This window comes from Molothrus aeneus, chromosome 16, assembly GCF_037042795.1.
Source record: "Molothrus aeneus isolate 106 chromosome 16, BPBGC_Maene_1.0, whole genome shotgun sequence".
NCBI lineage: Eukaryota > Metazoa > Chordata > Aves > Passeriformes > Icteridae > Molothrus > Molothrus aeneus.
In genome coordinates this window covers 14,185,626-14,206,147 of record NC_089661.1, presented here as the reverse complement: position 1 = coordinate 14,206,147, position 20,522 = coordinate 14,185,626, and the positions used below count along the sequence as shown (strand labels likewise).

Genomic DNA, 20,522 nt, shown 5'->3' with positions numbered 1-20,522 from the left:
TGCTGCTTTTAACATAAGTGCAGAACAATTAGGGAAGCTCCTGGAAGAAGGATACTGCAATTAAATGGTGCATTTTCAAATGCAGCTATAAACTTGCTGCCAAAAAAGCTACTCTCTCTGAAAAAAGAAGTTGGCTTCTTCTAGCTTAACTATTTTTACTTCATCCCCATTCCAATTTTAATCATGTATCTGCTCATTTTGAAGAGGATAAAATGCCCATTCTCCTAAATGAAGCTAATTAGGCAGAGGGGGTTTTAACAATGATATGCCAAAATCAATTTGAAACCCACACTGAGGTAGCAGCAGCTATTCAAGGACAGGTTTTAGCAGGTAACACTGTGCATTTCAGCCTCACACCAAGCAGCCCCTGGCTCCCAGCACTACCTGGGCTGAGCATGAAGCCCTGTCAGCAGTTCTGGTTGCCCGGCTCTGTGCCAAGGCTTGGCAGGCTGCAGGATTTGGATGGAAGTCAGAAACTCAGGGACAAAACGAAACCAAAATTAGTCTTTGTGAGGGCAACTCTGCCTTGTGTGACCTTCATGGGAAATGGGAAGGGTGAGTTAATGTGCTGGAACAGCATCCCACCCAGCTCACACCGGGAAGGGCCAGTGTTCCACTGCCAGCCAGGGATAATGGGGATCATTTGATGCTCGTTCTCCTCTCCGTGGTCAGGATTTCCTCTGCACTCCAGCTGTGAACAAAGCCAGGAACAAGGAAGGGAACTTACAGAGTTCAAAGTCACCTTCTTAGCTTGGGCACTGTGTTTAGTATCTGTTTAACTCCCACCACCAGTCTCTTGCAGCCACTTCACCTTCTACTGCCCCCTAAATCTCCCGTGGCAGCATCCAGGATTCCTCAGGTGGCCAAAGGTAAAAAAGAGAGTTAGGAAACAAACCAAGCCATCTATCCATCATTCACATGAAATAACAACTTTTTATTTTCTCAAATAAAATAATCCTTCCATTTCTGCTCAATCAGGTTGTGAGGGGTGGGGAGGAGCAGGGAGGAGGGGAGGAACCCTGTTCAGACAGGTGTCACACCTGTCCTCACAGTTCTGCATCCACGTCAGACCAAACCCTTTTCCAATGAAAGAAAATAAAAGCTATTGGCAGCTCTTGATCCCAGAAGGCAAGAGCTGTCCTCTATCAGGCACTCTGAATTGTTTAGCAACAGTATTCAATGGAAAAGCATGATTACAAAAATCCCAGATTTCTGATGAACAATATCCAGACAAGCAATGTTTAACAGGGCTGGGGTAAAACTCACAGCATGGGGTGGTACCTTGAGCTCCAGAGAGCTGCAACTGGAATTTAGGGACATGGTTGAAGAGACCTCCACCTTGGGGACTGAAGGGCAGGACAACTCCTGCCCAACAAAGGGGGAAGCTCCCAAGGCAGCTCCTCAATGAGTGAGATGCCAGAAGTGAATCCTCACCCCAGACTACAGCTCTTGGATCGTACCCCACTGCAGTCTGGCCAGGCTAATTAACCATTACCAGTTTAATTTCTCATCTCTCAGTACCAGGATGTCCTACAAATCCCACTGCAAGGCTATGGAGAGGCACAGAGTGCCAGGTTTTAATGTTAATTGAGGTGGGACTATTAAAAATTGGGGTTGTCTCAGCTGCAAAGACGTGTCCAGCGAGCAGGGGAGGGAGAACTCTGGTTCTGCTTCAGATCAATGCTTAAATTAAGTGAATGGATAAGGAGCAAAGCATCAGCAATGTTCTCTCAGCCCAAAGCACAGGGCCAGATTTTTACACACAAACCCAAACATTTCCCACTGGGAATGCACATGGATTCATGTGCAAACCCCACAAGGGGCAGGACACTGCTGGCTGTGGAACTGTGCCCTAGAAGAACTGGCTCCTTTCAAATTTTTAAGAAACATCACTTGCCTTGAAATGCTGCCAGATGGAAACCCATCTTCCCCATCCCCACCTGCAAGCACAGTAGCCTCATTTTCTGCCTTCCTCCAAGAGAAGGAGCTTCACAGAAGCTTTCTTGGCTCTGGAACACATCTCCCTTTTTCCTTTCTTTTTTTTTTTTTCTTTTTTCTTTTTTTTTTTTTGGTGCGATTTGTTTTGTTTTTACATGGTCAGTTCCAATTGCAGTGATTAAAGGCAAGGCCAGGCACCAGCAGTTACTTCTTTACAATCTGAATGACATCTTCATGCTCCATCATATGGGTTAAGCCCACTCTTTGAGGGCTGTACTTTGTGCTTGTCCCCTTTAAAGCAAAAAAGGGGGAGAAGGGTTAGGAGACCAGTCAGAGACACCTGAGGACAGGGATTCCAGTTGCTGTCCAACACTTACCCACACCAAGGCATATTTGAACTGGCTGGCTAATGATCTGTGAATCCGATGGCACTGCAAGACAGACAGGCAGGAGGAGTTGAAATATTTACATTTACCTCTTTGCAAACAACTTTTTTTCAATACCCAGGAATTAAAACAAACTCAAGTCTATGCCAGAATTTACAATAAAGATTTTAAGAGCTGGTTAAAAGCACTTGAAACCATAGAGAACAGCCACAGGAATCACCAGCCCACATAAAGCCTCATTCCATTGTTTCCATGTGCTTTTTCACTGGGCTGCATTACATAATTACTGTTTAAACCTTTTATAGCAGCTGTGAAAGAAACCTGAGGCAGATAAAAGGCAACAAAAGGAGAAGCACAACCAAACACTGACATGTCCTGAGCTTTGTGGAACACAAATCACAGCAGGTCCAGGAGGAACTGCCTTCTGCACAGAGGGAAATGTAAAAGATGCAGAAAAATTACCACATGTTCCACAGAGGCTCCTTTCCGTAGAATAATGGCATCTGTAAAGTCTGGTCTCTCTGTGGAGAAGCAGAAGGGGGGGAAAAAGCATTGGATTTCTATCAAGTGTGTTCTAAAATGCTGACAGCATCTCACATCACCTTGTGCTAACTACTCCCAAATTCCTCCTTCCTGCTCCCAGACAGAACAGGGATCCAGTACCTAAAAGCATCAAATCAGCTCTCCACCACCCACAAGTGCCATTTCCCACTCCACACAGTCAGCAGCTTCCTCACAACCCACCTGCAATGACTCCATCCCAAACCCTTGACTTAAGAGAAACAAAAGCACCCAAGTCAAAACACACCTGCTCAAGGAAAAACCAAAATCCCCAAGATTTCAGAGCTTAACAAGCTCAGAAAATTCCTTGATCTGCTCACATCCCCCCAAGTTCAGCTGCTCACAAGCAAACAGAGTAAGTTAGAGATGTGCCTTCATCATTGGGAGAAGCTGCAAGTGGGTTATAAAGCAAAAGGAGGTTCAAAGGCACCTCCAAGGGCATGGAAATCACCAAATTTCTTGCAGCAGGAACAGGAAATTTGTGGGTTCATCACAGTGTGCATAACAAGGTAAAAGCTGTGAACCTGCACACTTTATTCCCTTATATCCTGCAAAGACTTATGAAAATTCAGCTTGTGTAAAATACAACAGGAAGGCCATGGTGGGATCCACACATGGCAGGACCAGAGAGAGCAGGAAGCATTTCCCAAGAGCTGAAGGATGATTAGGGAGGGTGTAATTCCAGCATTCCCAAGGCACCAGCCCTGCAGGCAGCCTGTCTGGAGTCACTTACGTCCCCTTTTCTTGGTGTAGATGCAGGTGAGTGCCAGGTACTCCCAGAGCTTCTCCAGCAAGTAGTCCAGGTTCAGCTTCATGCCACAGCTGCAAAACACCAGGGTCATCTGTTTACTGCTGCTCTGATTTAGGGAGCCAGAAGAACAAGGTGAAATGTCTTTATTAAAGTGCTGGAGAATGAGGGGAAAGTCTTTAATGAGGCAAGGAAAGGAAAAACACAAGGTAAAATGACCTTAAACTGAAGGAGGGCAGGGTTAGATTAGATATTAGGAAGAAATTCCTGACTAAAGGGATGGAGAAGCACTGGAACAGGTTGTACAGAGAGTTTCAGGCTCCATCCCTGGAAATGTTCAAGGCCAGGTGGGATGGGGCCTGGAGCAAGCTGATCTAGTGGAAGGTGTCCCTGCCCATGGCAGGAGGTGGAATGAGATGAGCTTTAGGGTCCCTTCCAACCCAAACCATTCCATGATTCCACAAGGGTGAACAGCTTTGAAGCAGCAAAGCCCCAGCAGATCTACCAGCACTCCCAAGGAAACAAGCCAGATTGTTTGACTCTGTCCTGCAGACAGCACAGAGAAGCTGCCTGCCTCTCCAGGGGAAGGAAATCTGGGAAAAGCTGCACAGCAGCTCTGCTTCTCACCCCAGCAGCCCTGGGAGAAGCCAGAGAAAGGGGTGTGAAATGAACCCCACAGCAGGCAGAAAAGGCAACGTGACAGCTCCTACCTGATGACAACACTGTGGGGCCTCCGAGCAAGACGATCCACCTCCTCCATGGATATCTGGTCAATCTTGTTATAAACCTAAACCAGAGGGAAAACAACACAGCCCTTAGCAAGGCAGTTCAGCAACATGTACAAAGAACAAGGTAGCTCCAGCACCTGAAACAGAAACACAGATCCTGTCAGAAGATAAGCCAAGACTCTCAGTAAAACAAACTATTAAAATTCAGAAGCCTGAATATAAATTTTTGGCCTTTTAAAATTCTCCCTTTGGGATGGCTTGGAACATGTTCTTTGATTTTATACAGACCCAGTGGCTACAAACAGAGCCCTAAAGGGACCTCTGGCACACAAGGGACCCGACGTGAGAAGTTCAGCACAGAGCTGGCAGCAGGGGGGAGTCGGAGGCTCCACACGTGGGAGCAAAGCTCCAGCACCAGGATTGGAATCTCTGCTGCTCCAGGGCAGCAGCAGCCACAAGAGGGCCCAGGAAACACACACAGCACGGCTGCACATCCAAAGCCTATAAAAAATTCCCTGTTGAGCTGTTTTCCACCTCTTAAACCCCAAATCGTTACTGTTTTGGGAGCCAGGAACAAGGGCATGGAGTAATAGGACAAGGGGGAATCGCTTTAAATTGAGAGGGCAGGGTTAGGTGGGATATTGGGAAAATATTCTTCCCTGTGAGGGCAGGGAAGCCCTGGCACAGGTTCCCAGAGAAGCTGTGGCTGCCCCTGGATCCCTGGAAATGTCCAAGGCCAGGCTGGACAGGGCTTGGAGCAGCCTGGGATAGTGGAAGGTGTCCCTGCCCATGCCAGGGGTGGGATGAGATGAGCTTTAAGGTCCCTTCCCACCCAAACCATTCCATGATTCTGTGAAGTTCCAACATTTCCTCTGGCACACAAAAGATGCTGGGTGTGACAGAAGCCAGGCTGCCCAGGATACTCACATAGAGGCATGGCATGTAGACCCTGTTTCCTACAATCACATCAATGAACTCATCAGGGGAACAATCCTCTCTGAACAGGACCTCAGCGTTGAAGATTTCTGAGGTGGACACTGTCAAGGCCCAAATCCCAACACACCACACGGGCTGAGCTCCCTGTGACAGCCTGCTGCCAACCAGCCACCACCAAAGTGACACCAAGGCTGTCCCACAGCATGAAGCACTTAAACCATGAGCTGCTGATGGCTTAAGGGTCTCCCCTTTTAGGAAAGGATACTGTATTCATGGAGGATGAGCTGAACCAGCTTCTCAGAGCACTGAGTCAATGTGACAGTGGAGTTGAAGGAGATGCCTCCACCTTTCTTGGGCTGCAGGAGGCAAAAAAACAATGTAAGAACATTTTGCAAATCCCAGAGCCCCCTCAGCCTGTCCAACACATGGGGCAGCACAGAGTGAGCTCAGCTTTGAGCAGACCAGCTGTGCCTGCAGGAGCTCAGGGAGCCTCACCTTGAAGTAGATATTTGGTTTGCTCTTGTTCAGCCTGATTCCTACAGATTCCAGTTCCTTCTCCAGCAAGGCCCTGCAGGGACACAGCACCCGTGAGGCTGAGCATGGCCAGGTGACACCCAGACCTTTCCCTTTTTGATTCTTGTGTTGATACAGCCGTGCCACAAACCCCCCTAATGCAGGTTAGAGTCTGTGGTGGCAATCCAGGCTGACATTCCCATCTCTGACAGTGCTGCAGGAATTTCCCTCCAGCTGAGCCCCCACTCCAGTCAGCAGGATGCTTCTCATGGGATACTGTAGCTATGATATTTTCTGAAAAATCCTTTCCTTAGGGATTTTTTCTCCTGAGAAGCCTCGGGAACAAAATGTAACCAATGGTTATCTGCTGCTGTGGAATGCAACAGGTGCATCTGTGGTTGGTCTCATGTGGTTGTTTCTAGTTAACAGCCAATCACAGCCCAGCTGGCTCGGACTCTCTGTCCAAGCCACAAGCTTTTGTTATCATTCTTCTTTTTCTATTTTTAGCTAGCCTTCTGATGAAATCCTTTCTTCGATTCTTTTAGTATAATTTTAATATAATATATATGTCATAAAATAATAAATCAAGCCTTCTGAAACATGGGGTCAGATCCTCATCTCTTCCCTCATCCTAAGACCCCTGTGAACACAGTCACAGGATACAACCCCCATCTGGTACTCAATAATTGAACTCCTCATTCCCCAGGTGCTCTCCACAATTCCTCAGGGAGCTGGCACGTTTTCCAGGCCAGAGCCCAGCCCACACTCACCTCTGCACCTCACCCTTGGTGGCATCCAGCATCATGATAACAACATCTGCTGTCCTGGCCACGGCGATCACCTGCCGGCCTCTGCCCTTCCCTGGGGACACACGAGGGGGATGCACATCAGCAAGAGCAACCAGCTCAGTTCTCTGACAAACAGGGGACTCCTGCCCCATGCAGCAGCTTGAAAGCAAGGAAAAACACCCTGCAGTGCTGTTCAGGCTGCAGTCAGCTGCTGGGAGCCCTGGCAGCAGCTCCAAGCAGCACAGAGAGCTCAGCACAGAGGAGATCAGTGCCAGAAGGTGCCTTCGGAAACACAGACAATGTTCTAGGCACCCAAGGGAATGGCTGGAGATGTGTCAGGGAGGGTTAGGTTGGATATTAGGAAAAGGTTCTTCACCCCAGAGGGTGTTTGGGCACTGCCCAGGCTCCCCAGGGAATGGGCACAGCCCCCAGGCTGCCACAGCTCCAGGAGGGTTTGGACAACACCAGGCACAGGATGGGATTGTTGGACAGAGTGGGATTGTTGGGGTGTTCTGTGCAGGGCCAGGAGTTGGACTGGATGATCCCTGTGGGTCCCTTCCCAGATGTTCCATGACTCCCTGATTTCCTAAGCTATTTTCAGACACAACCAGACAATGAAGACAATGACAACACAGAAAGACAAAGCCAACATCTCTCCCCAGAATCAGGAGTCATGGGAGGACTGGCAGGAGCTCAGGGAATTACTCAAACAAGGTTAGTGTTTAGCTGTAATTCTCCCTCCACCTCTCCAGCATCTTTTATAGATTTCCTCAGTACCAGAAAACAGATGAGCCACTTAACACTCAGGCAAGGACGTGAGAAGTGACTGGCTTGCTTTGGCTCCCACCTCCAGAAAACCATCTTTGTGCTACATATAGAGCCTTCTGTGGGCTCAGGGACAGGAATCGTGCCTCACATAGGATCAAGGACTCAAAAATTTGGAAAGACAATGCAGGAACTCTTGGCCCAGGAAACCTGTGTGTATCTGAGACACCCAGGGGCACTACTGAGGGCAAATCCCTCCTGCACATGAACACAGACATGAGCCAACCTTGAGCTGCTCCTTCGATGATTCCAGGCAGATCCAGCAGCTGAATATTGGCTCCTTTGTACTGAAAGGGAAATGGAAGGATGCAAAGTTGAAAGCTTCCTGCAGGGCACCTGAGCTGCCCCAAAAGCCCCAAATGCGTGCTGGGGGTCCCCATCCTGTGGGGAGTGGGATTGGATGGAACTGGCAGGCCAGGGGAACTCTGCACAAAGCTCATGGCTCTGTCCTGAGGCAAATTCCAGAGTTGTGGGCTGTGCTCAGCAGCACACACAGCTTGCATTAGATCCTGACCCCCTAAAGCATCCTGTGACTGCAGCTGGACAAAGCAGCAGGAAAACAGCACAGCAGCAGTCACACATTCCCAAATTCAGGGAATGGAAAGGAAGAACAATTCTTCTTTTATTGGTCTAATGAGAAAACTCAGTAATGAACAAGTGCCACATCTCTGATTGTGACAGATCAAACTGCTCAGGTGTGCTGCAGGTAAAAACCCCAGGAGACACTCATTCCTAGGATCTACAAGCCATTGACACTCATTCCTAGGATCTGCAAGGCATTGGCTCTCCAGCTTTTGTTGCAGCTCACAGCTCTGCTTGAATGTGTTACATTAAACTCCTTTTCCCACTAATACAGTTACTTTCATTATTTAACTCCCCCTTCCATCCTGACCCAGATTTCCTCATTACTCTTGGACACTTTTCAGTTTGATGCCCTTTATCATTTGCTTTACTGATGGATGCTGAGGTCACCACTAATAAAACCCCTCAAGGACAGGAAGAGCTGCATTTTGTTTTGAAAGTGATCACAGCACAGATTGCCTCTGTAAAGCTTCATTAAAAACAAATCTGTCAAGGTTTGCAGCCAGCTGGTCACTGGCACTGACAGTGGTTATACAGAATTCAGTTGAGAATTGTGGTATTGCTCTGGTCAGTCCAAGAGCAGCACAAAAATCCTGATCAGGCAGCCAATCCTGAAGAGTTCAGGGAAGTGCCATATCAGCACTGAAAAGTTTAAAGCAAAATTCAGCTTTGGATACCTTTGGATGTGTGTGCTCCTTATTAGCAGCACAATTGTTGTCATCTAATTGCAGGGGTTCCACATGTTGTCTCCTTATCACAGAAGTTCCACATCTTCTTGGTGTCTCCTCACGGGCAGCTCCTCAGAGCACTCACTCTTTCTTCTTCACAAAGCAGCCAACTGACTCCAGTTCCCTTCTCAAGGGCCCACCCCACTCTTTTATAGCATCTTCTTCTCATTGCTTACAGCTGTGGCCTGCTAAAGTCAGGCCTGTTCCTGATCTTTGATAATTGGCCCAGCTGCAGCTCCTTAGGGGTGAGATTACTTTCTACACTATCTTAATTTTCTTATATTCTATCCCCCTACAAACATCTTTCCAGAGCTGGAGAAGGATCCTGCTCACCTCTATGACTCCAGGGATGCAGGTCAGCGTGGTGAACTCGTAGGATGCTGCTTCGCTGGCAGTCGAGGTCATTAAACTCAGAAACGTGGACTGAAAGGCAAGAGATCAGCATCAGCAGGCAGGAAAAGGAGAAGGTTCAGCAAAACAAGCAACACCAAAGTGCTCCTTGGGCTGAGGAAGTTGTGTTGTGGCTGTTCCAGGCACAGGGACTGAGGTGGTGACACTGCCATGGAACTGAAGTCAATCAGTTTTTTTTCTTTCCTCAGCACTGCTGGGGCTGACAAGAACAACTTTCAGGCAACAACAAGGTCCACAGGGCAGAGCACACAACATGAAGGAGTGTTTCCCCATCTCCAACTTTCAGCTAGATCACAGAATCATGGAATGGTTTGGGCTGGAAGTGACCTCAAAGCCCATTTCATTCCACCCCTGCCATGGCAGGGACACCTCTCACTGTCCCAGGGTGCTCCAAGCCCTGTCCAACCTGCCCTTGGACACTGCCAGGGATGGAGCAGCCACAGCTTCACTGGGCACCTGTGCCAGGGCTTCCCCACCCTCATGGGGAAGAATTCCTTCCATATATCTCACCTAAATTCTCCCTCTTTCAGTGTGAATCCATTCCTTTTCCTGCCACTACAGTTCCTGACAAAGAATCCCTTTCCAGCTCCCCTGCAGCCTTTTCAGGTACTGTGAGGTCTCCTCACAACCCTCTCTTCTCCAGCCCCAGCTCTCTCAGCCTGTCTCCGCTCTCCAGTCCTCTCTCCAACATTCCCACATCCTCCTCATGCTGGAGACACCAGAACCATGCACAGGACTCCAGGTGGGATCCCACCAGAGGAGCCTGAAGGTGCCTCCCAACCCAAACCATTCCACATTTGTGATCCCAAAGCTGCTCTGCAGCCCCTGCAAACCCCAGTGAGCTGGAGACACAGTGAGCACCAGCCCTGAGCGACAGCTCAGGGAGCACGAGCCCTGACTGACCTTCCCCACAGAAGGAAATCCAATCAGAGCCACCCGGGCATCTCCTGATTTCATCACATCGAAGCCCTCGCCCTTGGCAGCCGGGGATTTGGAAGGTTCCAGCAGCTGAGCTCTGTATTTTGCAAGCTTTGCCTTCAGCAGGCCCAGGTGGTACTCAGTGGCTGCAATGACACAAACCCAACAGCACAAAGTTGCTGTGATGCACTTGTGGGAGTGAGAACTTTCCTGAAAAGGAAACACTGACAGATCTTGGTCAGTATCCTAAGCAGTGCCAGGCACAGAGCTGCTCCATCACCAGCCCTGGGCACTGAGAGCAAACCTGCCAGGGAGCTGCAAAGGGTCAGAGTGGAGGGAAACAGCCAAAAAATTCCTGAGTTAAAGGAGCAAAGCAGAGGGAGAGCAGGTGCAGGAATGAAGGGAGGCAGTTCAGGAGAGAGAGGTCACAGGGGGAGCAGCCCCTGTTGGAAACAGCCCCTCCTTACACCTGCTCACATTCAGCACCCCAAACTGACCAGATTAAAAGTTGACAAGAGGAGGGAAAAATAAAGACAAGAGCTCATGTGTGAAAGTACTTTACTGCCTTATTCTTAGCAAAACACTTGAATCTACACCTGAACCAGAAAAAAAGGAAGGTGGTTGTCTCACTTTGTAAAAGATAAGAGCACGAAATCAAAAGCTTTCGGATTTATTTCTATTATTTACACAGCCCACAGCCCCAGCAGCAGCTCTGGCAGAGCCCACGGGGAGCCCCCAGACCACTCAACACCCGTAGCCTCCTCCTGTGCCAGCAGGAATTGAGATGTTTCCCCCTCCAGCTCCGGGGGGGCTGCGGCTGCAGCACAGGGCAAAGAGACTCGAAAATTCGGAAAGGCAAATTTTTGAGTCCTCCTCCCCCTCACACATCCCCCCAGCCCAGCCCCAGGGCTCACCCTGCTCCCCACCCTGCCCCAGCTCCCAGCACCCCGATCCACCCCAAAGACCCCCCAGCCTCACAACCCCCCCTGCTGCCTCCCCACAGCCCTGACCGTCCCCTCTCTCCCCAGAGCCCCTCCCAGACCCACAGCCCCAAGCCCCCACAGTCCCCAGGCTCTCTCTCAGCCCCCATAGCTCTCAGCCCCCCTGACCCCCAGGCTCTCTCCCAGGCCCCGTAGCTCGCAGCCCCCCTGACCCCCGGGCTCCTCACAGTCCCCGGCCCCCTCTCCCCTCTCAGCCCCCCATAACTCACAGCCCACCCGTGCCCCCCACAGCCCCCCAGAACGCCCAGCCCACCCGCCCGCTCGTTGTCCCCGGCTCCCTCAGCCCCCGGCCGCCCTCCGCACCTTTGTTCTTCTGCGTGCGAGCGATCTCCTTCTCGATCTCCGAGATCTTCTCTAGGATGCCCATGGTGGGCCCCGCTCCGCGCCCGCCGGAAGCGCCGCCGGCCCGGCCCGTCCGTCCCCGTCACGCGTCCGGGCCGCGCCGCACTGCGAGCTCCGGCCGCGCCCCGAGCCCCGCACCCCACGTTCCGCCCGCCGCCACCGCGGGGCCACCGGGAGGGTCCCCAGGGAGGTGACCCCGGTGGGGGCGAGAGCGGCGGGGACAGGAGGGACAGGCTCAAAGGGCAGGTCTCAGAAAGCAGGAGAGCCCCTCAGCGGGACTGACTCCTCCTGCTCCTCAAATTAAGGCTGGATCCTGAAAGGAGCGTGGAGCCAGGGGGGATCGGGCTCCTCTCCCAGGCACGCAGCCAAAGGACACGAGGAAACAGCCTTAGGGGGGCAGGGGAGGCTCAGGATGGGCAGCAGGAGGAATTTCTTCCTCAAAAGGGTGATTAGATATTGGAACAGCCTGTGCAGGGAGATTGGTGGAGTCCCCATCCCTAGAGGTGCTCAGGGAAAGACTGGACGTGACTGGATGTGAAAAGGTGGGGATGGGTCACAGGCTGGACTCCATGCTCTCAGGGGTCTTTTCCAGCTTTAATGATTCTGAGAGTCTGTGAATTAAGGCCACCAGAAGCTGCTGGAATTCCTGGAGAAGCCCTCAAGGAAGGAGATGAAGCACAGCAATCCCCTGGAACCAGAAGTGCTGTGGTGGACAAACACACACGGACACAGACCCCTTCAACAGAATTCATGTTTAATTTGGATGTTGATCGCTCCACAAAACTCCTCCTCGGCCCCCACACGGACACCCTGTTGCAGCCAGAGTGGTTCAAGAGACACCACATCCTCTCCCAAGCCCAAACACCCCATTTCTCATCTCTGCCCCCCAAATCCTCCCCTGGGCCATTCTCTCTCACCACACCACAACGTACAGAACATCTCCCCTCAACTCAAACAGGTCAAAGAAAAGGAAAAACCAAAGCAAAGGCCTTTGAAGAGGGAAAATCCACACACCAACAGCCCCTGCAGAACCCTCAGCTCCACAACCTGCTCTGCACCTGCCACATATCATATCCAGACAGCTCTGGATCTAAGCTGAAATTCCCTTCAGGATGGTGGGAAGAAGGCAGGCACAGAGCAGGATGCTCTTTCCATACCCTTCTCACAACGTATCAAGTCTTAAAAAAAAAAACCCAACTCATTGGTTTAGGGATAGTTACAGGTGCTAAACACCCCCAGGACCATCCTAACTCAGCTTCTGCCAACCAACAGGGTTAATTCAACTCAACCTTATCAGAAACCCAAGTGTCCCTCTGGCACTGACAGCCCTGGGGAGCACAGGGACACTGGTGCCACCACCAGCATTGCACAGACAGCTCCAGAGGGCTGGGAAGAGCCATTGGAGCTGGGTCCCTGCACTCACACAGCACCTGGGAAGGAGGTTTCACCCCCACACTTGGTCACAGTGGAGCAGCACCACTGTTTTCACCTCTAAAAACCAGGACATCTCCCAGCACCACCCTCTCCTCCAAAGGGGCTGAGTTTCTCCAAGAGGAGCGAATTAAAACGGGAACACATTTCCCAAGTGCTCTACTACAGCCCCAAATCACCTCAGTGCTGTCCCTGCACATCCTCCAGCACAGCCAAGGCAGCAGCCCCCAGTCCCTGGGAAGGGCCAGGTCTCTCCTCCTCCCTCCCTCTCCCAGGCACCTCTGTCCATGTGGGTGCCAGGGAGAAGGGCTGATCCACGGAGAGCAGCGCGTGCGGGGCGAGCGAATTCCGCATCATCTCCCGAGACCAAGCACTCCAAACCCAACTTGGAATAGAGGAAAGGGCTCTCCAAGCCCTGAATCCTTCCTCAGTAAGGCTTAAACAAGCAATAACTGCTGCCAAAAGGGAAATTAGTTAAAAAGAAGCAAAACCCAAAGCACCTCGCGCTGGCTTCAATCCCCTCTCCCAGGTGGAAAATCCATCCTCAGCACCAGCCATGCCACGCGTCTGCCTGGAGGGAGCTGGGCTTTAAAACAGCCAGAAAAAAGGCAAACTAAACTCTTACAAAGCCCCACAGGTGAGGCTGACAAGGTAAAAACACAACTGAGGCCAAGTTTTAAAGTGTCTTTAAAAAAAACCACCCCACACACACACACACACACACGCTTTGGCACAGGAGCCTTAAGTTCTGTCACCTGGAACATTCAGAGCCAGAGGGAGCTACTGAGAAGGGTTATTTTTTAAACTTTTTTCTTGTTTTTCCTTGTAAAAAGGTGTCAAGCAGTGGTGGTGAAGCATGAAGGGGGAGTACAAACGTTGAGCAGTCCCAGGGTGATGCTGCTCAGCGTTGGTGCTCTGGTTATGTTCCCAAAGCTTAGCTGGATACAGACACAGATATAAAAACACAGACATTCCTGGTTTTCAATGTGAAAACAGTAACATGGAATCCAGTACTTGTGCATTTGCCATAGGGTCCTTTGGAAAAGGAACCATAAAAATAGATATATTTTTTTAATAAAAGTTTTTTTTTTGTCTTTTTTTTTAACTTTTTTTTTTTTACCCTTAACTTAAGTAAAGAGCAAATATACACCTACAAGCAGAGTTCAGATCCACTTTACTGAGAGCCTGGAAGTCCGTACATCAAATTAATTCCCAATGGCGTATCCAGACACAGGAACAGCTCCCAGCTCCAAAGGGCTGGTGCTCCTGAAAGATCTGCAGCTCCAGCTAACCTTGTTAGCCAGCAAAGCCTCACTCCAGCCTTACCTCAGCCAACACTCCCCAACAGACTCTTCAGCTGAGCCTCACACCCAGGACCTGGCTCTGAGAGCATCAGAGCTGGAAATCTGGGCAAGAAACCTGAATCCTGGTGATTTCAACCCAGATCAGGATATAACAAGGATAATATAAGCCTTGCGCTTACATTTCCTTATTATTTAGAGACCAGAGCACTGATTCCAGCTACTGAGAAACAGCTTCCAGAGGAGAGCCGGGAGGAACTTCAGTGACAGAGAAACGAGCTGTGCAACAAGAAAGTGCATTAAAGTAGCTTAAAACCAGAGTAAAGATCAAATGGCCACTCGACAGGAGGGAGAATCAAGCTCCAGCAGCTCCTCGGGCTGGTGAGTTCACATCCAGGCTCTCTTTCTCTCTCTCTGGAGTCCAAGGGCAGGAGAGAAGCGTGCATTGCCGTGCTCCCACAGGGACACAGTTCTCCTGGCAGGCCATGCTCTCCTGCCCCGTTGCTTCTGGGCGTTCTCAGCCGTGGGCAGCTGTCATCGGAACTCGTAGATAGGAGCACTGTGCTCAGGAACGTGCGTTAAATTCAACGACTGATACCTGCCACAGAGGGGACATGGGGAGGAGAGGGTTACACAGAGATCCTGCTGGGCAGCCACACAGCACACACTCTGCTGGCTGCTCTTCTCTCCCCCTTTACAGCCCCAGGGTGTTCAGGCATTCAACACCCACTTCCCACACTCCAAAATCCTGCCAGGACTCAGCATCGTTCCTCCTGTGCCCCATCGTTCCACAACTCCCTGACAGGAGGGTGCAGCCAGGTGGGGGTCAGGCTCTTCCCACAAAATTGGTGATAGGACAAGGGGAAACAGCCTCAAGTTGTGCCAGGAGAGGTTCAGGTTGGATAACAGGAAAAAATCCCTTACTGAAAGAGTGGCTTAGATCTGGTATGGCCTGCCCAGGGAAGTGGTGGAGTTACCACCCCTGGAAGTGCTCAGAAATCAGACATTCCATTTAGGGTTTAGTGGGAATGGTGGTATTGGGTCAAAGGCTGGACTTGATGATTTTGGAGGTTTTTTCCAGCCTTAATGATGTTGTAATTCCCACTCTGGTCCCTCTGAGCCACCTGCAGCAAGGCAGCATTCCTGGTGGGCTGACTGTGGTGGTTTTTTGGACTCCCTTTGAAGTTCAACAACTTTCAAGTTCAAACAGTTTGCTACAAGTGCAAATTACACATGAGTCTTTCAAAGCTCAGCTAGAGGGAATGTGTCTGAAAGCCTCCTGGTTCCTTCCCTCCCCCTGAGAGTTTCCAGCCATCCACCTGCTGCTCATGACAAAGATGCAAGGGAAAAGTGCTCTCCATAGCTACTTGTCTCCAACAAAAAACCCACCAATTAGCTTTGACTGTTCTCTTGTCTTAACAGCAACACTCCAAGGACCTCAGAATACAAAACATTGGCCTGACAAGATTTCTGCCTGAAGGGAGCAGCAACCAAGCTGTTCCTGAGGAGAAAGAACTGAGCTCCCTCACAGCACTTCTCCAGACCCTGTATCACCTTCCCTCCTCCAACCTGCCACCCCAAATTTCCTTCCCTTTTCCATAAGGGCAGCACTTCATACCACCCCAATGGACTACACCAGCCAGCTCAGGCCAGCCATGGCCCACACCCCTCCCTTCAGCCCCAAGGTCCAACCACCAGCCTGAATCTCCTGCCTGGACACTCCCAAGGCTGTGGACAAGCAGGAGAGGAGTCACAGCTTGGTTTAATTCTTCAGGAGGCAGGAAACTTCCTTACCATTCTGAACTCCTATGGTAGTAATAGCCCTCTATAGATGCTGCTGACTTCTGGAAGCAGATGTAATAGAAACCAGCAAAGGAAGCACCACTGATGTCCTTGATGGTGTGATCTGGGACTAGGAACTGCTCCTGCATTCAAAACACAGGCTGCATCTTAAAATGTTGGTCAAATACAGCCCCATCCCATCCCAATCTCCCCTCCCAGCCCAAATATCGGCACCCATTAACATGAAGACATTCCTGGCTGAGCACTCCCTGCACTCTCAGCAGCCCAGAGCAGAGACCAGAGTGTCCCTTCACACCTGCCCTGCAGGGACCTCACAGGGAAGCAGATAACTGAGAACAGAATGAGTTTTAAGAGTGCAAGGGATCAGTTTCAACACCTGTCCTCTGCAAACCAGAAATCCATTGCAAAACTGGGAGTCAGAGCCTGAGAATGAAGAGAAGGCTCCAGAGAGTTCTCACTGCAGCTTTTCAACACTTATGGGAAAGCTGGAGAGGAGCTTTGCTAAGGACATGGAGTGACAGGAAGAGAGGGAATGGCTCTGCCAGAGGAATGGTTAGATGGGATATTGGGACAACATTTTTCCCTGTGAAAGTGGGGAGGCTCTGGCACAGGGTGCCCAGAGAAGTTGTGGGTGCACCTGGATCCCTGGAAGTGTCCAAGGACAGGGCTTGGGACAGTGGGAGGTGTCCCTGCCCTTGGCAGGAGGATGGAACAAGATGAGCCTTAAGGTTCCTTCCAACCCAAACCAGTCTACGGTGACTCTGTGATGATCCCAGCTGAAGAACAGAGCTGCAGAGTGGCCAGGCTGCATCAAACACAGGCCCCACACAGGGACTGGAGACAGCAGTTCTCTCACCCTCTGGAGCATCACCAAGCAAGATTTTCCTGTTGTGTTTTTAGCCACGACTGCAGCCCTTAAGGACACAATTAGCTGGCTAGACACGAGTCACACTGGAACTTGCAAGTACAGTGGGTTTTGGGGTTGGCAGGGTGAGATCTTTCATTAAACCTTCATAGCTGGAAAAGCTCTGACACCTCAAGTCTCTGTCAGTGCTTTGCAAGCAGCTCAGCAGAGGAGACAGGCAGGGTTTACCTTCCATCTCATGAAGACATAGTCCCCATTTTTTAGATCTTCATAATCAAAGTCATCAGAGTTAAATGTTTTTGCATACTGGTAAAAAGCCTGGAACTTTCCCTGAAACAAAAAAGGAAAGGAAAAAAATAAAACAAAAAAACAAACCAGGATGGTTATTCCAGGAATAGAACTTCTAGTACCAGCTGCTGTTTAGGAAGGAAATCTACTGACACTCACAGCAACATCCAGCCTGGCTGGAGAAGCTCCTGCACTTGCAGAAGAAGATATTTTGACAGAAATTTAACAAACATCAAAGCTTGGCAAACACCAGCCAAGGTCAAGGGCGGGGGGGTGATCAGGTGGCTGCTGTGGCCTCAAAACACAGCAGCAGGTACACCCTGCCCTGAGCAGGGACACAGGTACCAACTACCCTACCAGTGCTCGTGGGATCCCTTTCCCCTTCTCCATTCCATTTTGCAATGAGTCTCCAAAAATAAGGAGTGCGTTCTCTTAGGGGGTCAGGAGATGGGGATTGCTCCTGCTCCTTTCCCACCCTGTGGCCAACAAGTGGAAAACAAGACATCCCCTCCCTCATCACAGATCACAGCTTGCTGAAGAGACCTTGATTTGCAAAGATCCCAGTGGGAGAAGGAAGGAGACAGCAAAAAGGAGAGGTGTTGTAGTGTGTTTTTATGTTTTATAATGGTTTTGTCTTTGTATCCCCTTATTTTCCCTAAATGGTTTACCCCAGACTGTATCCCCTCCCTCTCCTTTGCTGAGATCATCCCCAAATCCCAGAACAGAGAGGTCTCCAGGCCTTTCTGCCAGCTCCTGCATGGGCACACAGTGCAGCTCTCCCCAAACCAGCAGCCCAGAGCCCCCCTGTGCCCCCAGATTTACTCACCCAGTGTTTACGGTCCACGTCCTCGTCGGCGTCCCACTTGCGCGTTAGGAACGGGTGTTTCTTACTGATTATCTCACCCTCGAAAAACGTGGTGAGGGTTGGGTACTCCTGGCAGAGGGGAGACAAAGGTGGGCTCACAATTGTCACCTACAGGCACAAACCCAACAGCAGACAAAGCTCCATGCACTCAGCAAAAAAAAGCATCTCCCAGGGAGAGCTCTGGGCAATGTGAGGCTGCTGCTCCCATCCCTCGTCCTGCCCCACACCTCTCCAAGGCTGAGCCTTCCACTCTCTTGTTCCAGCCTTTCTCTGCCTCTCTCCTCACTTTATGAAGCCAGGAGCCAGGTCAGAGCTGGGCTGTGGGGAAGGATTTGAGCACAAGCAGCTGAGGGGCTCAGTCTCCAAACTCCCTGACAGGAGGGTGCAGCCAGGTGGGGTCAGGCTCTGCTCCCAGGGAACAAGGGACAGGACAAGAAAAATGTCCTCAAATTGCACCAAGGGAGGTTTAGATTGGATATCAGGAACAATTTAAAAGAGTGGTTAAATGTTGGAACAGGCTGCCCAAGCACGTGGTGGACCTGGCTGTGTCCTGGGTCAGTGGTTGGACTCAATGATTTTTAGAGGGCTTTTCCAACTTTAAATGATTCCATGGAGCTCCCAGCTGGATGATCACCTGTGACATTTACAGCCAGCACCATCCCCCAGCTGATACCCTGTGATCAAATCTACAACATCCAATCCATCCACTTCCTATTTCTGGCAGAAGCTTCTCCCACCCCCCCAGGAAAATAAAAAGCCTTCACACAGCCCCTCTTTGTGGTGCTGTACAGTTAACACTCACCTCTGTAAGGCCTTTAATCTTCAAGTATCCACAGAGATAGGAGTTTTCCATATCCACATGCTGGAAAAGAGTGCAAAGCCCAACCATAAAAACAGGCATGAAGGTGCATGCTTGGATCCAAAGCAGTTCCTAACCCTTCCAAGGATAACTTCAGCTCCAGCTGGTACCCACTGCCCAATATTCATACTACCAGCCCTTTTCCATGATGGGAATCACCTGTCAAGATCATTTGCAGGTGCCCAGCTCACCTCTGGCAGCCTCCACATCCCAGGCCTGCTCCCAAGGCAACACCCTCTGCCCAGAACTCTCCAGCAGGAAGCAAATCCCCTTTCCATCCGGAAGGGATCTGACTCACAGTGTTCTCCAAGAAAAAGCATCCCTGGAAGAATCACACACACCCCCAGCATTTTGCAGGAGGCCTCTCTCCTAAATCTAAAGCTTTTATGCCACCTGCATTTTGAGTTATCAGGCTGCATCTCTCTGCCTGTGCTGTGCAGAAACTAGGCAAGGGGTTGCCTGCTCCTTTAAAAGCAGGGATTTTCCAAGGGATTTTTTCTTTTCCCTGACATCTCCAGATCTGCTTTCAAAACACGCAGTGAGTTATTCAGGGAAGTGCAAACCTCCACCCGTGAGAAGAAGGATCTTCTCCACCTGTGATCAAAGGACTGCAACATTTCCCTGTGCTCAGCACAGGGAGAGCAGGCAGCCCCCTCTCCTCAGCTGACACATGCAAAACAGCCACGTTTTCGGCACAAAAGCAGCGGTTTTAAGCACAAAAGCAGCGTTTTTAAGCACAAAACCACAGCCAGCCCCTGCGAGGTGTCAGCGTGCAGTGGAGCTGAGCAGCCATGGGATGTCCCCACCACAACAAATCCCACCAGGAACGTGGAGAACTGAACATAAAAATACCCCGCCGGCTTGGAATCATCACAGCATCACTGAGGTTGGAAAAGAGCTGAGATCATCCAGCCCATCCTGTGACTGATTCACCACCGTGTCAACCAGACCAGAGCACTGAGTGCCACGTCCAGTCTTTCCTTAAACACCTCCAGGGATGGTGACTCCACCACCGTCCCTAGGCAGTCCGTTCCAATGTTTAATGACCTTTACCGTGAAGAAATCCCTCCTCATACCGAGGGTAGGGCGATGCGGCTGCTGTCGCAAGGGGCCGGCAGGGCGGGAACGGCCACCGCGGCCTGAGGCCACCGGGTCCCCTGCTCGCTTAAGGCCGCGGGGGCCCTTCCCGCCCCGCCGGAGCTCGGCTCGCCCCGCCACCCCCCTCACCTGCATGACGACCTCCACCTCGTAGGCGTTGCCTTTGCTGCGCTGCTGCCCGCGGAACTTGGCCCCGCTGTAGAGAAGCGAAGTGGCCACTCCAGGCTGCGCCGTGTTGATGGGGGGCGGCGGCACCAGGCTGCTGGCGGCCGCTCCGGTGGCAGCGGAGGAGGCCGAGCCCCCCGCCCCTCCAGCGCGGCGCCTCTCGCTCCGAACCGGCATCTCGGGGGGGTCCCCGGGCGCCAGCGTGGCCGGGGCCGGGGTGCGGCCGGGGGACGCCGCCCGCTCCGCTTCGCTCCGCTCCCTCACGCCTCGGCCGCCGCTGGGTCGGGGCCTCCTGGCAGCGCCTCCGCGCGCTCCCATTGGCCCCCGCGCGCGTGCCTGAGGGGCGTCCCCTGGCCCAGATTGGCTGTTGGCACGACGCCGGGCGCTGATTGGTTGGGCTGCCGCCTGGCGCTGCTGGGAAATGTAGTTCTTTTAATCCAGG

At 51.2% G+C, this 20,522-nt stretch overlaps 2 protein-coding genes across 2 annotated transcripts; both read right to left on the bottom strand.

Annotated features, from left to right (window-relative positions):
• Positions 1 to 913: 913 nt before the first annotated feature.
• Positions 914 to 11,469, bottom strand: DRG2 (developmentally regulated GTP binding protein 2). Its single transcript, XM_066560601.1, has 13 exons — positions 11,367 to 11,469; positions 10,048 to 10,208; positions 9,067 to 9,156; positions 7,650 to 7,710; positions 6,581 to 6,671; positions 5,793 to 5,865; positions 5,563 to 5,653; positions 5,289 to 5,386; positions 4,344 to 4,420; positions 3,619 to 3,707; positions 2,787 to 2,845; positions 2,316 to 2,369; positions 914 to 2,229 (listed from the first exon to the last, which is right to left on the bottom strand). The coding sequence occupies exons 1-13, from the start codon at positions 11,428 to 11,430 to the stop codon at positions 2,143 to 2,145; spliced, it is 1,095 nt and encodes a 364-aa protein (XP_066416698.1). The 5' UTR covers positions 11,431 to 11,469; the 3' UTR covers positions 914 to 2,142.
• Positions 11,470 to 12,142: 673 nt separating this feature from the next.
• GID4 (GID complex subunit 4 homolog) lies at positions 12,143 to 20,398 on the bottom strand. The gene is made up of 6 exons (XM_066560754.1): positions 20,045 to 20,398; positions 18,761 to 18,820; positions 17,920 to 18,027; positions 17,034 to 17,135; positions 15,932 to 16,062; positions 12,143 to 14,735 (listed from the first exon to the last, which is right to left on the bottom strand). The coding sequence occupies exons 1-6, from the start codon at positions 20,396 to 20,398 to the stop codon at positions 14,672 to 14,674; spliced, it is 819 nt and encodes a 272-aa protein (XP_066416851.1). The 3' UTR covers positions 12,143 to 14,671.
• Positions 20,399 to 20,522: the final 124 nt, after the last annotated feature.

What these genes read in the sequence shown, in the direction of transcription:
- DRG2 (XM_066560601.1), bottom strand. Translation starts at nt 11,430, where the DNA reads ATGGGCATCCTAGAGAAGATCTCGGAGATCGAGAAGGAGATCGCTCGC. An exon ending in GATTTCCTTCTGTGGGGAAG is followed by an intron (nt 9,157 to 10,047) that starts GTCAGTCAGGGC and finishes CTTGCCTTTCAG; the next exon opens with TCCACGTTTCTGAGTTTAAT. An exon ending in TCTACATGCCATGCCTCTAT is followed by an intron (nt 4,421 to 5,288) that starts GTGAGTATCCTG and finishes CCTCTGGTTTAG; the next exon opens with GTTTATAACAAGATTGACCA.
- GID4 (XM_066560754.1), bottom strand. Translation starts at nt 20,398, where the DNA reads ATGGGAGCGCGCGGAGGCGCTGCCAGGAGGCCCCGACCCAGCGGCGGC. An exon ending in AGGTGGAGGTCGTCATGCAG is followed by an intron (nt 18,821 to 20,044) that starts GTGAGGGGGGTG and finishes ACTCTTTTCCAG; the next exon opens with CATGTGGATATGGAAAACTC. An exon ending in AGATTAAAGGCCTTACAGAG is followed by an intron (nt 18,028 to 18,760) that starts GTGAGTGTTAAC and finishes CCCCTCTGCCAG; the next exon opens with GAGTACCCAACCCTCACCAC.